An 18792-nucleotide genomic window follows, 5' to 3' on the forward strand; every position below is an offset into this window, starting at 1 on the left:
ATGTTAACACAAATTACGCTTTATTGAGCTAAAATTACTTATTTACTGTACCTACTTTAAATTGTTTTTTGCTCTTTAGAGTACTAAAATAAACAAACACAATTCTAATTTGAAATTTTATTAGCAGTTTATTTTAAATGGATTTTACCCGAAAAAAAACGATAAAGCCACACATTAAGCACAGCAAAAACTAAGGAAAATATTGTATTAGGCCCATTTCACATGTGCAGCGCGTATCCATGCGACATCGCATAGTCAGTAGAATTGTATTTGTGTGAGTGAGAAGGGGATGGGAACTCCGGAACGATTTCATTTCTAAAGTATTAATTCGAATATTCGAATGTCGATTCGAAGTGACGGGATCATGTATATATATAAGTATACATGCAAATTTCATTTGTATTTTCCAAATTAAATACCTAGCTTCTTTATTAACACACAGAAAAGATATCTTCGATCAGATCCTGCTTTACAAAACTGTAAATAATAAATTTGATTCCCCAAAACTAATTAATCTACTTGTATACCGTGTCTAGAGATGCAAGGCGGTAAAATTACCGCGGCATTTTACGGGAATTTTACCAAATTTTGGTAAAATACGGTATTTTACGGTATTTTTCGGTAAGAAACGAATTTGACGTACTAATTTTTATTTTTCAAAGATATTACAAATACGAGTAGCTTTGTTTTAGGACACTTTACATGACTGCAAAAACTAGGTTTAGATCCATCTGGTGGTTGTCGAGATTTATTTGAAGCATGGGACGTTCAGGGTCATTCGGTATGTACTTTTTTTATAAAAAAGGTTATTATGTTTTGAAACTTAACAGGATCGGGGTCTTTAGTAAAACCTTAAGTTTGTGACCTTGAACGACCACCGCTAATGCCATGATTTTGAAAAAATGGTGCTTAAAATCAGTTTTTTGTGTATAATTACGCCCCTGAAGGTTTTATAGAAAAAAATAAACGAAAGTCTAAAAAAATAAAATTAACTTAAAATCGTACTATTTTTTTTTCGTAAGACCAATACTTTTCAAGATACGCGTTTGAACATCAAATCCATTTTATCAAAATAGCGGAAAAGTGCTATTAGCACTAACTTTTTACTAATTATTTGATAGTTGACCTACCAAAAGTCATCATCATCATCTCTTTTTTTCATCATTTTTTTTATAAAATCTACAGGGATGTAATTATAAGCAATAAATTAATTTTTACCAAATTGTGGCATGAGAGATGGTCGTTTAAGGTCACACACTTAAGGTTTTACTAAGGGCACTATGTCCACCGGTCCTGTTAAGTTTCGAAACATAATAACCTTTTTTTATAAAAAAAAAGTAAAAAAAGTACATACCGAATGACCTTGAACGTCCCATACTTATAACAAATGTCGACAACCACTCGACGGATCTAAGCCTGGTTTTCACTGTCATGTAACGTGTCTTAAAACAAAGCTACTTGTATTCGTTATATCTTCGAAAAAAAAAATTTTTACGTCATATTCGTTTTCTACTGAAAATTACCGTATAATACTGCGGTAATTTTACCGCCTTGCATCTCTAATTTATTGTGATACAAGTAAATACCGTTTTGCTACCATTTATGATTGCAATAAACACATGTATGTTCAAAGGATGAATGACAATATCCGACTAAAACCCTCCATATAATCTTCCAAACTCACAGTGAAAGGGGCAGTGAACGTAGTAGAGTTAAATTCAATGGAAATAAAATACGAAATTAGAAATTTTAAGAGAACAACTCATTTATCGACAAAAATACTGCATGTTTGTATGAGTAAAACCGAAAGGAAGACCCACAGTCTTTAAAACGGTTTTGGGTATGTGGAGGAATGTACTTCCGCTCCGGGGAGTTTTGCTCTCGGGAATTTTCCCGCGGTACATCATTATTTACACCTCCAGTACCTTATGCACCATTAGGTGCGAATAAGGGTTTGATGATGATGAATATAATGTCATTGTATTATTTTTAATGTTTGTAAATCTAACATTGTGGATCATCGCAATATTTAATTTTGATTTGAGAAAGGAAAATATTGTTTTGTAATCCACTGTATTTGTTTACACAACCAAATATATGTATTATGTATGTTTACTTGTTAAAAAACCCTAAAGAGGGAAATGTTTTGTAGCCGAAACTAATCAGTTGTGTACACATAAAGTGGTTTACAAAAAAAGTGTTTTTAATTATATTTTTTTTATATGATTTGATTGTTTTGGTAATTTTGTTGATAGTTGATTTTCTGCTTACTAAAGTTGAAGGCGTAAACAAGGACTCTTACACTCGCATAAGTTAATGTTTATTGTATGCAATTATTCCTTTATAATGTCAACATAATGATTCAAACAATATATACATTCAAATTAACAATGCACTGGCCTATGCACCATTGGGTTCTGATAAGGGTTTGGTCATAATGTATTTAAATACATATATAAATTTATTTTAATATAAATAAATATCCGTTTTTATCAACGATAAATCGATATTATTATCGAAGCTAATTGAAACAAATAATAATGGCGGTACATCACTTTTCCACCAACACATTCGTAAAAACTCATTGAGATGTTCTTATGAATATTATAAAACGTGTTGATATAATCGAATATTTTTTATCCGATTTAAAAAAAAAAAATTGATATTGATTTAAAAACAATATTTTCCGAATAATTAAAACTTAAAACTGCACTAAAAAGTGCAAAGTATTTATTTTATACCCTTTCTAATTTATATTATAAAATAATGGGTTATATTGTTAATTTTGTTTAAATATGTATTTTGTTAGTGTTTACATGTAGTTGACAAAAAAAAGGTACTGTATTTTTTTATTTCAATGTTTCTGAATTTTATTTTTCATTGTTTGTAAACCAAATAAATAAATTAATGACAGGTGGGATGGGATTTATATGAAGACGATGTATATTTTTTAATAATACGCTAATAAGCAGCGTGGTTCATATAAACTTCTGTGCAATTGACTTAACGGTTCCTAATTTATCATTTCATTTGTGAATAAAAAATAGCAGATATAAGATATATACGAATATCTATAAGTAAAACATATTAAAAAAATTGAAATAATAATAAGTTGTGAATAAAAATACTCATTTAGTCATGTTTCTTACAATAAAAGGAACATCATGAAAATGTCATTAAATGTATTGAATATGTTTGGTATTTTTTTTACTTGTCTAAATCACTCTAGAGCTAACAATATATTTGAATACTTAAAAATAATACAGTTTTTTTTTTATTTAGCTAGTGAAATAGTAAAAAAAATCAATGCCACCTGCCAAATAAAAATATATCTATCTTTGCTCTTTTGACAATATTTTAGGTTTCTGCTTGATCAATTTCAAATATGAAATTCAATTTTAAAAATACATGTTAGGTTTTTTTATACAGAAATATAATTTTAGTTTATTTAAATTAATTTATAATTTTTTGACACTAAATCTCAACTCCATAGAACCAAATTCCTGTGTATTGAAAGCAAAATACAAAACTATTATGTTTATAAACAAAATGAAAAAAAAATGTTTTGAACATAGGGAACACTGTTTTTTTCTAATCAGTGTGAACTCGGATATGAAACTAGAAATAAAAATGAAGTAAGGCTGCCATTTAGTAAGAAAACGAAGACACAGAACTCGTCGATGCACCGAGCTGGACAGTTTAAGGAAATACCATTAGAAATAAGTGAACAAAAAAAAATCATTTTAATGTAAGTTAATAAAATAAAGCATGTGTAAAGTAATTCTATTCGAGTTGGTCTTAAATAAGTTTTTTTAAATGTACGTATATTGTTAAGAAATGTTAATAATTAGTATATATTTTAATAATAATTATAAACAGGTTAATATATAAGGACATTCATATCTTATGTTTGTCCTATTTAAAGACTAAATAAAAATAATAAAACCTTTAACTTTATCAGACAAGGAAAGCACGAATATAAAAAGTTTTGAAGTGACAGAGGCAATGTAGCATAATGTATTTCTATATATTAAAGTAGAGCTACAGACAGTATTACACATGTGAAATTATTACAATTTTGAAAAAAAATGCCTCCAAAGTATCGAATATTTCAATATATATATGTAGAAATATTAAAAATAAAAATATAAGTATACACTTTACACCATCTATATAAAGAACATTAATAACTATCACTATCAAAAAGATTTAATAATATTTTTTAATTGCTACACTTTTGGATTTGCTATTCGACTTTTCGTGTTTTCATATTTATTGATTATTCGGAATGGTTAATACTTTCCAGATACTTTTTTTCGAAATTTCGTTCAGCGAAACTTAGGTACATGAAGATTCCCTGGGTTACGCGTTATTATTATTATTTTCCAAATATTATTTTATTTAAAAATTATTTTATAGAAATACACCATTCCTTTCTCAACAGTCCCCTTGGTAAAGCCTGTGTAAAGGAATATGTATTTAAAAAAAAAAATGGTAATAACAACAAAAAACATTAGAAAAAAAATCTAATTAAAAAACGCTTTTTTGAGAAATGACCAAAAAATAGTTTTCACAATAATAATAATATTACGAGTAAAATACATAAGTTTTTATGTATTTTTTTTAGTTAGTGCATACAATAATGCATTATAAGAATAGGCATATTTATATTATATATTTTTAATTAATATTTTTTCTTTCGTTATTCATACTTCATAAGTATTTTGAAAAAAACAACGCATTATCCATAAATAAAAAGTCGATTACGGGAATAATCTAATTCGGATATTCCAACTATTAATATTGATAATAATCGTTTGCGATTAAGCACACCCCAACAGATTTTGGAAAATTCGTGTCTGACAGACCGGGTCGTGTACATTTTTACAACGCGTGTGAAAAGGTAACAGATTTTGTATGCGTTTGTAGGATAAACGCGGTAAAATTATCGGGTCGTATAGATTTGCGTGGCATGTGTGAAAACGGCCTATTGATAATTTAAAACGAGTACATTTTACTCAATGTATCTTGATTTTTAAAGTAAATTTCCTCAATTTAAAAGCGTTGTTTGAGTGTTAGGCGCCCCAGTATTTATAAATTTTATTTATATTTTTTATTCTTTAAAAAATGCACGCATACATATTAAAGGTGGAAAGGCAAAAATTTCTAAGCGACATGTAGCCAACTTTACGGAAGATCCAATAAAAGTTTTTTTTTTTAATGATAAACACATTTCAAATTTACTGATTATATTGACGCGATTTCTACAAAATTCAAATAAAAATTTAAATGTCCACGAGATTTTTTATTATTTAAAAAAACTTTAATCAGTTCTTCTGTACCTAATGTCGGTTAGGAATTTTTACCTTTCCACCATCGATATTCATATTTTCCATTATTAGTTTGAGGGTCATAATTATAAACTTGGTACAAAATTATGCCTAGGCATATAAATATAAACCTCGCATAAAGTTATTCTCAATATAGAGCTGGAATAGCGCCCACATAAACCTATTACACGCGTATACCTGTGTCCAATGTGGTATAATGCTGGAAGAAGGCCGCGATGTGTCATTTGTTATATTGTTCAGTAGTGAAATGGATTATATTTTTCTCAAATTTGAACAATTTAGAAAAAAAAAAAAAAATTTAATGGTTTTAAAATCACTCATAACTGTAACAATTATAATTTTTGTATTTTCTTGTAGTTATTTGTTAAAGATCTGTATTATTACAAATTTAAATTTATTAAATAAAAGCATATACACCCAATAGTCTGAAAATTTATCAATGGCATGATATGTTTTTTTTTAATGTTTTTTAAATATGCTTTTTGCCATACACATACATTTCTTTTTTTTTACCATGACTATTTATATGTTTTTACTATGTATTCTGTTTTTACTTACCTGTACTGAGTTTTAAAATATTTATATTTATATTTTTAATGTTTTTTATTATGTTTTCAATACATTTTTTACTATGTTTACACTACATTTATTACATTGTTTTTTTTTTATGTTATAACTACATTATTAACCATTTTTAAACTCTATTTTTTACTTTGTTTTTCACTTTGTAAACTATCATAATACCTGTTTCTATATATTTATGAATGTTTTTATAGATTTTTTTGACTGTCTTAGAACGGGGTAATAAACCCTAGTGATATAGACAAAGCAACATGTTTTAATTATAATTTTGTGTATGCAATATAATATGATAAAAAAAAAAAAAAAAAAATAAAGATAATAGTTTTAATGATCAATATCAATTTTCGCATGGTTCAATTTCTAAGAATTATTTTGATTCAACTATTTACATTGAATATTCACTTTTCACATGACGCATGACGTCTAGAAAACATTAGATTAGTCTTTTAGAAGCAATTTTGACTGTAAACTATCAAAATAATTAAATAATACAACAATTCGGTCGAGTAAGATTTCGTTAGTTGCACTCGACATAAAAAGGTTTGTTTTTTATTAGTACTTTTAAACTGCACATGCGTTTGCAGCTTGATCATCACAAATATACACAAAAATATGGTATGGTAAAAAATAAACGCTTGAATAAGCTTAGTACAACTATTTTAGGTAGTAAATATTTTTATAAGTAACTTTTTTCTTTTACTGAGTGTAGTTATTCAAAAGTAATAAATTAAAAAAATAAGGCCCTGAGTATTATAAGATAGCTCAAATATACAAAAAAATATCTCATTATTATTTAAGAAAAATTTGTCATTACCAATCAAAAGAAAATATTGAAATCACGACAAAAATAGTGAAATTTCGTTAAATTTCCTAAAATATTTTTTTCTCTTTTTGCCTTAAGAAATACATGCATTTTTTATTATTTATCCATAAAAAGGTCCAGTGAATTACTGTGCTGATCACACCTGTCATTTATATATTGACAACCGGATGGTATTTAATGGACAGGACTTCACATTTCAATTTGATATCGGGTGTGCCAAAAACTACTGAGATCGATAAATAAAACATTTCAGATATTTTTCAGTCAATACCTTTACAGATACAAAGTAATATCACTAACAAATATCATTTTATTTAATAAAAACTTACAAAACATAAATATTTTAATTTTGAGGGCCATTTTAACGTGTTGTAAATAACTTTCAATTAGAAAATGGGAACCAAGTTGTGGTAGAGTACGAATCGAACCTCGGACGTTTTATCTGTAGGTCTTCGAGACCACAATATTAGGCATGGGGCCACAATGATGTTTAAAACATATGGTTACATAATAAAAAGAATAATGAACTTATAAGGAAAGTTTATGTTGGAATAGGTCAAGAAAGAGTCAGGCTCTAGTGTTTTTAGTAAGTGTGGAAATTTAAATATTTACAGGACTTAGTACATATTATTGACGTATTTTATGATTATAATGGGTTCAATTCGGGGCAGTGTCAATAAGAAACATTTATTAGAAAGGTCATTTTATACTGCAATATTTCACAGTCCTATGACGTACGCATTATGTAACTTCCCATCAATAAAAAATAATCAAATGCGCCGCAGTTGAATTACAAATGCTGTGCCCTATACACCACTGGGTGCAGGTAGGAAAATAATGGTGGTACTTTCTACTTGATTTTTATTTTAGATTTTAAACTTAAAGTTATAGTTTAAAACACTCGTCCGGGGTTCTAATTTGATCCACGAAACTGCATTTTTTATTTCGTCTGGATAGCAAAAATAGATATTCAATCGGTTTTTGTGAATTGTGAGCCTCGCTACTGTAGGATTTAGGTTGTTGTAAGGGGTCGAAGCTTCTACCCCAGTTCGAAAGTGACAAAAGAAAGGATGTTGGTATTCGAATGCGTATTTGTTGCATATTGGATAAGATACAGAACTTTGTTATGGAGCGCGAGCGTAACGACGATGAAGAGGTTAACTGACTGATTGGTTGAACTGGAGATGGAAAAGACTAACTCTTTTGAACTCACTTGAGCTGATTTCCTTGGGTTGACTGACATAGCCATGCCCCGTTGTCCCTTTACAGGCTATGTTTTTTGTTTTCATGTATCAATGGCGGGAATGAAGTCAATGTATTCCAGGACGTTTCTCTTATGTGGACGGATTTCTTATGTGCAAAACTGTTTCTCTTGCAGAATATGACGAATTGTATTAATATGATGAATTGTATGGCAGCCTCCATGGTGTAGTGGTCAAGACGCTTGACTCTCACACGGAAGGTTCCGGGTTTGATTCCCGGTTAGAACACAAAAAATTAAAATATGATTTTTCTCAAGCCTGTGTTTCTCAAGATCTGTGATGTAATTCACAACTGAAATTGGGTCTCCTGGCCTGTTGTTGTGCAAAAAAAAATGAAATAAAACAAAATGCTGAATTGCTACTTCGGTTGTTGCTCCGGTAAAATCATTTAGTACGTGTACCTGTCATCGATTACTGGACTTTGACCCCCACACTACCATGCTTTATGTTTATAGGTTCGTTTCCTGCAGGGTGGGCGCGTTATTTTGTTGTTCCTAGATTGGCACCTGAAACGTAAGACTGGCTACCTTACCGTTCATGTAACGAAAATGATCCAGATATGCTGCAATTGGAGTACCACTGCAGAGTCCTATACGACCTATTTTTTGCTTCCTATTCTTTATTTTGTGTTTGTTTACTTGATAACTTTTTAAGTTATTTTTGTTCTCCCGGTACATGTCAGTAGACCACGCCTAGATGAGAATAAATAATTAAATTATTCTAGAAAATACTTTGAAAATACTTCGGTTAAAAGACAGGAGATGGAAGAAGATGGAAAACTATAAATTTTAACGTTTGTTTCTCGCCTTAGCACCTTTAAGACATCATCAATTATTGTTGAAACAGTTACAAGTTTATGATCCCACGTAATTGTTGCCGAAACACATTATATTTTGTGGCTCAAACGGCACGTGTTAACGGTATCATCATGTGATGTTTATTTATTTTTTATTGTTGAAAAAATAATAATTAAGAAATGGCTTAGTTGCACCAAAAAAATAAAAAATAAATTAAAATCAAATAATATTTGCGTTTTTGACAATATGAATTGAATGACAAATATTACATTAAAAAAATATATATTACTATGTAATATTTAAAGCATAACCTTTGTGGTCGAAAATGTCAGTGTATGATAGTACGTATTTATATTATATAACCACTTACCGACGTTTTAATATTTTCCAGTTATGAGATGTACGCGTCTCTTCGTCTCGAATCTAACGTGCAAATCAGCTTACTTTCATTTACAAAAATGATACTAATATGGTGCCCTATGCTTCATTCGTAAAAAAAGGGAGTAATGAATGAAATAATGAAAAAAATCCTTTCAAAAGATTTATTTGTTGATTTTTAAATTCACTCTTACAGTAAATTTAATAAACACACAAGTCAAGATGCGTTACTTTTCAGGAGACAGTTTTTTGTGTCTCAAACATTGCGAAAATCAAATGTTTTATTTTATTTTTTGCACCACAACAAGCCAGGAGGCCCAATTACAGTAGTGACTTACATCGCAGAACACCCAGGCTTGAGAAAAACCACATTAAATTTTTGTGTTCTCACCGGGAATCGAACCCGAACCTTCCACGTGTGAGTCAAGCGTCTTGACAACTACACCACGGAGGCCGCCGCTGCAACGCTAAAAGAATGTCCTTTTTTTTTAAACTTAACAGAATTGAATTATTTCTAATAATCGTGAAAACATAGTTAGGTGATAACTTTTCAATGTTTCGTCGTTTAAGGATAAAATTAGAAAAGGTTCTTCTTTGATATAACATTTTTTGTAGCAGCCGAAAACTAATAAATTTTTTTCTGTAATAAAGTACATTATAATAATATTATCTTTTATAAAGTTATTTGACTTTTGTGTTTTGGAACACGTATGAACATAGTTGCGTACTACGAGATAAGCAAGATTGTTCTCCCTGCCCATAGAGTTATTCTTCAATAATCATTTTACTTTTGTTAATACTGTTAATATAAAGGAATTGAATTCTTAACGTAAAATAAAAATCAACAACTTAAAAAAGTACATAAGAAATTTATAAGTTTAATAAAATACGAATTTTATTGTACATCAAATGCAATTCAAACTCTGGAGTATAGAAGAGTGATTGCAGATCAATTATTCCTGTTCAAACTAGTTAACAACGTCATAGACTGCCTTTTAAGTTCTTTAGAATATCTTGTACCCAACAGAACAAGACTCCATACTACATTTAATTTGCCAGTACCTAGGACTAGCTCATGGGAAAACAATTTTTTCTTCAGAGCTTGTCATTATTATAATACTGTTCTCTCCGGTCACGCAGACATTTTTTATGTGTCTTATGTGAAATATATGATATTCTTTATAGATAAAACACCTGTTTAGTTATACCATGTCAGTATTACATTTGTATGTTCATTAATTTATTTTGTACCTTTTACATTACATTTGAACATAGTTATGCAGAAAGCAGCCGGCCATAGAAAACTGAAACTGAGATAATAGCACTTTTATGAAAAGAGTGAATTATCAAGTCTACACAACAGTATGACATGTTTTTGACTTTGACAAATGATAAACAATAAATACATAAGTTTTTTTTAATATGAAAAACAAGAATCTAATTATGTGTTTGACCAGTTTTAAGATTTCTAAAGTACCGTAAGATTTTTCTAGTATTGAGGGTGTTTTCTGAACATTAAGAAATGCCGTTTTTGTGATCGACACTTTTTTCAGAAGGTGATTATTACAGTTTTTTGAATGAAAGTGAGCTGGCTGTTTTTAGCACAACATAGAATTTACTTTACTGCACTCGGTAACACCAGTATACAATTTTTTTTCAAAATTGTGGACTGACTGCATTCTGCATAACTCAGTTCATTTATATAACTGTTTTTTTTTTTCATATTCTTTGCTTTTTTCATATTTATTTACTTTATTTTTATTACTGTACATAAACATATCAGTATTTTCATTTTATTTGTAACTTTTAAGTGCCTAACATTTCTCAATTTTTAAATTGCTTTTATCTTGAAACCTATAATCTACTTAATAAAAATCAATCATTACTGTGGAAAATTTATAGTGACTGTTTTTACAATTTTAGTTTATGTGTATTCTTATTTTCTGTTTGCAATATAATATGTATTCATATGTTTTAAAAAAACATCAAAACAGTTTTTCAACCTTTATCTACAGATACTGATGCCTTGGGCACTGTATTAGTAAACTAATTGACGAGTGGATATATATTCGTTTTCACATGAAGAGTTTTAAGCCTTACGCTTTAGTTTGGGGACTATAATATTACACTTATTTGTTTGTAAATTTGTATAAACCACTTAATTTTTTAAATTACACTTCGACCGGTTTCGAGATTACTACCTCATTGTCAGAAATTTAACCAACTTATAATTACACGCGTTGCTATTTATATAATAAAATATTGTATGAAAGAGACAGAAAATTGAAAGAAAGAGAGAGAAAGAAGAAAAAATAAATCATAACGGGAATATTTTTAAAAGAGGATTCGAAGTTGAATTAAATTAATTATTTATTATTTGAAGATTTTGATTAAAACTTATTTATTTATTATTAAAACTATTTTATTTAAACCATTTTTATTGACATGCAAAATATCTACACCCGTTTCTTGAATAAATTTATGGTTTTCGGATATAAGATGATTTGCAAATTCTGAAAAATTATTTTAACTCAGACATCTTATGTTCTTTGATTCTAATTTTAAATTAACGTGAAGTTTTTCCAATTTATAAATTTGAGCAATTTAAACAATTTTATTTATAAATTCCCGAATGATTTAATTTATCATCCTTATCTTTGCAATTTGTTAATATTTTACCTATGTTATTATAAGTATAAAAAGCTGGCCTAATATTGTTAGGTAAATTTTGTGCTTTATTATTAGAAAATGAATTAATGTACAAAATTCTAGGCCAGCTCTCGTTTTTATTGGAAATATTTTGGGAACTGTATAAGTATTTTTAATTCAAAATATTGTCAGTTAAATTTAGTTCATAGCCATTATTGAAAGCAATACACTTAATTGTATTTAATTCTAAGTCAAAATTATTTTTATTTAGTGTTATTGAAGTAAGCCGATGTATCATAGAATGGAAAGCAGAGTGTTTATGTGATAAAGGATGGTTAAAAGATTCATGGATGACCGTATCTGTATATTTCGGTTTTCTAAATATTTTAAATTTTATTTTATTTTTTGAATTAATTAAAGTTAAATCAAAAAAGTTAAGTTTTGATTTATTGTATATTCTTTCTCTCTTTTTCTTTCAATTTTCTGTCTCTTTCATACAATATTTTATTATTTAAATAGCAACGCGTGTAATTATAAGTTTGTTAAATTCCTGACGATGAGGTAGTAACCTCAAAACCGGTCGAAGTGTAATTAAAAAAAATTAAAGTGGTTTATACAAATTGATAAACAAATAAGAGTAAAATGTCATACCACAAAGTGAAAAATGTTTTTGATAACAATACTATAATATTATTATAGTTTGTCAATTTTTTCCTTTTGGGGAAATTTTGAAAAAAAATGTCATTTTCTACCTTCATAATAAATTTATGCCTTTCTCTACAGAACCTAAGTTTCACCGTTTATCTGATTTATTTATTCATTCCACAGTACCTACGTATCTATCACTCTATGAGACCCAAAGCCTCGCATTAAGTTGGGATATAACACAATTGAAAGTGGAAGCATATAAACTACGGACATTTTTTGAAATAGGAAAAAAAATATTTATATTTTATTTATTTATTCTGTCTTCATGTTTTATTTTTTTACATTAAATTTAATGTTCACTCACTATAGTGTTCCGTGCCGAGGGTAGCATTATGTATAATTTTGAATCATGCCTTAAATATATATTTTATATTTTAATAAATATCAATAATATAATATGAAGAAAGGAGAATGTTGAAATTAAAAAATCTAGAGTTTTAGCATATCAGTTTTAAATTAATATATATATTTATATATATTAAACAATGTTTGTATGTGTGTCTTCGATATACTTAATAACTACTAGACCGATTTACGTGCGATTTTTTCCAAAATGATTCGCTATGCGCTGGGCATGTTTTTTTGCTCATAAAATCTTCAATTTATCCATAGAAAAAGTTAGCACCGTAAATGTTTTATTCATCGATCTACCAGGGTTGCATTCGACGAGAATGTAAAAAGATAAAAATGGAAGGATATTATTTTTTTTGCATATAAAAATAATCTATTTGAATGTTTACAAACAGCATTTGTTTTTAATGAATCCCAATAAGATCATTTCCATAATTTCCTAATAATTTATACCTATTCATTTATTTTTACTAAAATAATTAAAGATGAAATTCAATATGTTTTTGAAAATCGTATTCCTAAATTTAAAAAAATCATATTCCTATATTAATTCCACCCTTGTTGGCCAAAAGAGCAGAACTTGACATAATATTATGATATAATACTCAAATTCTGCTTGAACTTTAGCAAATAACACTTCCATATCGTCTTATTCTTAGAAAATGGGTGTCAAGTTTGAGCAGGTGGGGTTCGTCCCTCGGACCTCTGATCCGTTAATCAGAAACAGTAGCCACAGGACCACAACCCAATTACCGATATTTTTTTTTATATTTTTTTTTATTTTCTTTTATTCAGGAAACATACAGTACAGTTACAAAGTTTAATATTTTACACAATTGGACTTAATTCTAATGGACCCGTGAAGTTTCCATATTAAAAAGCAATTAAATGTAAGGTTAATTATGAAAGTATAAAAAAGAGAAGGAAAAAGAAAACGATATACTTAATGACTAGAACTTATACTTAATACTTAAAACTTATGACACTGAACTTGATTGGTAGCCTCCTTGGTGTAATGGCCATGATACTCGACTCATGCACGCAAGGTTCTGAGGTCACATAAGTGAGAACACAAAAAAATAATTTGATTTTTCTTAAGTCTATGTGTTCTATGCTGCAACTCACCACTAAAATCGTGTCTTCTGGGCTGTTGTAGTGCATATTACAAAAAAATATATTATGTTTATCCAGAATGATTTATAGTTTTAACTCATTTGTTGCAACAGACAGAGAAATCATTTTTGAGAGTGGAATATGGAAGTCTGGGTATTTACGCGGCTTTTGACCTGATATTGGCTGGTTTTAATGGCCCCTTTACACACTTCGTAACATTCACAATTCGACCTATATTTGAACAACCACATTTCCTCAACTCTTCCATCTTTTCAGGCTTTTGGGGAAGTAAAAGAGCTGAAACATTTATATTGTGGGTGAGATTTATCCGGCAGAAACATTTTACATATTAAGCATCGCCTGAAAACATTTATTCAATTTAACTCCCCAGGGAGGAAATTCAGCTATCTACAAACATTTGTCCATACTCAAAACAGTAAATTTTTGACTTCTTAAAAAAGCGCACCGGTCTATCAATCTTACGAATTAAGTAAATTTTAGTGTCAATCGGTCATTTATTTAAAAAGAAAAGAGTAATCAATACATTATTATAGCCTAACTCGGGCAGAGCTTTAAAAGCATCATAAGTTCGTGAACACGTAATCTGTTCATTATTATTATTATTTTTTTTTTTAAATAATTTATCAATTAATTTCACTAATTAAGCTTAATGTTTTTCTTTGTTTTATTTTCAAAGGAGTAAATTTGAATCTTGTTAGAAATCAAATCCGTATTTAATCACTCAAAATATTTCACATTTGCATTTCCATTTACTACCGAAAAATAATATTGCTTTAATTCATATTTTTGATTTTTCTTCGGAATTTAAAGGGTTTTAAGTCAAACAATTAAAAATAAATACAAAATGGTTAAGAATATGGAAGTTTTTACATATCCCAACGCCTACGCTTCGAATGTTCCATGGTTTTTACTGTAAATATGCTACCAACTACCAATTAAGAGATTTATTCAGCCAAGTTCGTTGAGTATTGACCTGACCGGAAATTAAATGACGCACTCGCCAAAATGTGTATCGAGTACCAACCCATTATTTTTATAACAAGTCTATGAAAATCTAGAAACATGGAAATTGTTTTGTGTATTTCCAAGGATAAGTTCAAAAGAACACACCAGTTTGACGTAAAATACTTGACAAAATTTTGCAACTAACAGAAAATGCTGACATACACGAATATAATATCAGACAAACAAACGGCTACCTTTGAAAAGCAAAGACAAACGTAGGACAGTCCAAAATACTAAACAATAAATGTCATCACTACTATGACTCACCTTACCACTTGAGAAATTACACTGGTGACAAATTTTAAATCAACCTGAAAAAGCTCATGATGACTTTACTTACCAGACCAGACATAAGATAACAAGATCTCATAATATTTCTCTCATAACCATAACGGGTTTTTAAAATAATTAATAAATAAAAAAATTAAAATGGATCATCTATTTTTGATAATTCCGTGTATGTAGGTTGGATTTGTTCCGGTGTTTCAGCTACTGTTGCAGGAGCTTTGTGAAAAAAATTTCGTTCCGTTCCGGCGTACCGTTTCTTTGTGAAAAAAATTTTGTAGTTTGTACCGTGTCGCAGTCAGCATTCAGTAAAACATTCAGTGTCATTATTTACCATATATAGTGCTGCTAACCATGTTGAGTTTAATTTTATTCCGTCGTTTTTATAGAAGTTATTAAGATATCTGTGTATTAACCTAAAACCAACTGGAACACGGAACAGACTACTTCATAAAAATTTTGATTTATCAAACATGCATATTGGTAAAAATGTCCATGGTTTTATGATTCTATTAATTTACCTTTTTGTGTATAATGTTCATTCTACATTGGCGGGCTTATTGCCAAATGGCGATTTCTTCCAACCATCCAAAAATTAAAAAATATGTATTGTTATTCGGCTGTTAATGTCAAAATAAAATCCATACAATGATCGCTTAAATGAAATAATACTTTTATTATTAAAGTATCCCTAAACATTAAAAAGTATTGTCTGTGTTAAATTATTTTAATGATATTTCCCAATAAATTCGTTGAGTGTGTTTTCTTTACTTAAACATCAGTAATTAGAAAGTCGACACAAAACATTTATTTGCCGATTCCTTAATAATTTTATATAATTTGAATCGTTCAAAGAGATTTTTCATTAAAAATTTTCTCTCTGCTTATAAATTATTTTTGAAAATTTGGACTAGAAATTTTCGATATTTTTTTAATTAAATGTTACAAAAATTTCACACAAAATTGTAATCTCGGTCAGGAAATTTATTCAAATCCTAAGTTTTTTTTGCGTAAGTGGGTATTTAAATCCATATTTTTAAAGTTTTTTTACATTAAAACTATGCTTTTATTTCTTACAACAAGGCTAACTTTATAAAAAAACTAAATAAGTTGATTTCAGTTGTACAATATATATCTATATATAAATAAAGGTATAGGTAGCTATTTATGTACAAAGTTTAGACATATCTCCATACAGAAAAATACTTTAATAATTTTGATGATAACAGTAGACTACTATTTTATTAATTGCAAATACGAGTAGGTTACTAAAATTATCATAAATTCAGAATACTGGTTAAAGTAAGGCACTTTTTAAATGTAAGATTAATGCTGATTTCATTGATTTTATGATTTTTTAGCTAGTATAAATATGGTAATTTAAATAATACAAATTGATTTAAAATTTCAGGGCATTGATAAACACAATTTAAAAACGTACTTACGTATGATTTCGCAGAATCCATTCAGGATGATTTTTAATACAAGGATTAAAAATACTGGAACTGTCTTTGATATGCAAATCATTGTGATTTTATGAAACAAATGAAACTAATTGAATACGCTAAGCATGTCCGGACAAACCACGACTTTATTTGTAATCAAGAAACATTTTACTAAAACAAAAAATAAGTTTAAGTTGCAAATATTTGGATATTATTAACTACTTGTTTGAAATGTTTTTATGAATAGCTGCAATACCACGTCAATTTACGATTTTATTCGCTAAACTGAATTTCTAATCCCGCGCGGAGTTCAAATGTAGCATTATATTTACTTTTTTACGTAAATATTATCACGGAAAATATGACAAGAACCGCGACAGAAACAACCCCACATCTATCCTTCGCGAGACGCTCGCGACGACTAGATTGTTTTTCCGGAACGCCGGTTTATCTACCCCCTGCCCCCATTTTACCCTTATTGTGCTTGGGCCCCTGTCCTAACACAAATAAAAGCGAGACAGATACAAATAAGCACTCCTTTGTAACTCACCTGAGTGCATTCGGTGTAGTCAATGATCGTGATTTTATTGAAAATTATTGTGAAATTAAACGTTTTTGTATTTTTAACAAACGTAAAGTATTTTTAACATTTTAAACAAAAATGCAGCGAAATGTGTTCACATTATTTCTATTTTTTTCGTAAGACTTCCTTATTTAAATCATCTCTAAAGATTACTTAGACTTAGTATGCTATGTCATACAAAAAAAAATGCAACGAAAGATAGTGTTTTACATTTAAATTTATTGCAACAGAGAGGGAAAACATTTTTGAGAAGGGCATATGAAAGTCTAGAGATTTTCTCAAAAATATTTTTCCTCTCTGTTGCAATCAATTTGCAAACCATTTGATAGAAAATAACTTTAATTTTAATAAAGACACTGGATTTAAAGTTTTTCATGTTAAAAATAAAATATTAAAATGTAAATCTTAGAAAATAAAAAAACATTTAGTTACATAAAAAAAAAAACCAAATGAACCATATTTTTTTTGGTCCATTCCCGTCTAGTTTTAAATATTGTACCCATCTCACATTATGCTTGCGACCCTTACAAGACAAAAAGACTTGGTTTATTAGCTCCATACGCAGCATTGATAAAATATCAAGTCTCTGATTGCATAAATTAGTTGGTGCAATCAATTTGTCCAGTGCATTTAGAATATTTTGTAAATATTCAATGTTTGTTGCACAAGAAAGCCCTGAAGCGACGATACCGTATCTTATGATTGATTTGGCCAGAGGCAAATATATACTAATCTTAGTGTGGAGAGAGCAACTAAAAACTTTAATTTATGTAGCTGGCTAACTACGGATCTTAACCGTTTGCATGTTAGTATAACATAAATATTCCACTTAAAAAAGCAATCAATAGTTAAACCTAAACAAACATATTAATTCTCAATGTTTAATTTATCACAAAGGCTAATTTTATCAAAGTAAGAGTTATAAAGGCATAAAAAATTGTGAGATTTTACAAAACGTAACATATTTATTTTGACGTGAGGCGACCTGACTTGCATTAATTAACTTTTTTGGGGATTTATTAATTAAAATGCCTGCATCATAGCACCAAATTTGTAAGATATTTAAGCACTGCTGCAACATTTTAGTACATTTACTAAGATCGGTATGCAAAACATCAAAAGCCATATCGTGTGCATACTCAAAGTGTTTGACATGTGAAAAAATATTTCTATTACAAATATAATGCTTTTATGTAACCATAGAATCATATTTGGTGTTCTCAAAAAAACCATTTACTTATTAATACAGATAGATGCACCTCAAACCCTTTAAAATTATTACACTTAAATTATTACACGAACCCAAACGCTTAGTCATGTCCAATGTGACTTTAGTCGTTTTTTAACTGCCAGCCAGGTTTTGACGTCAGTTTGACATTTAATTCGAAACCACAATGCCTGATTGTGTCATGAAAGTGTGAAAAACCCTTTTTGTTACA

At 28.8% G+C, this 18792-nt stretch overlaps 1 protein-coding gene across 1 annotated transcript in view; it reads right to left on the reverse strand.

Moving 5' to 3' along the window:
* LOC148282229 (neurotrimin-like) overlaps window positions 1–17193 on the reverse strand; it is a 131643-nt gene extending 114450 nt beyond the window's left edge. Inside the window, exon 1 of the mRNA XM_088225413.1 lies at window positions 16771–17193. Coding sequence (XP_088081539.1) covers window positions 16771–16852 — 82 coding nt within the window. The 5' untranslated portion in view covers window positions 16853–17193. The remainder of the gene's footprint in view (window positions 1–16770) is intronic.
* Between the last annotated feature and the right edge of the window lie 1599 nt (window positions 17194–18792).

This window comes from Micrasema longulum, unplaced genomic scaffold, assembly GCF_059751315.1.
Source record: "Micrasema longulum isolate JH-2025_06_02 unplaced genomic scaffold, ASM5975131v1 h1tg000357l, whole genome shotgun sequence".
NCBI classification, from domain to species: Eukaryota; Metazoa; Arthropoda; class Insecta; order Trichoptera; family Brachycentridae; genus Micrasema; species Micrasema longulum.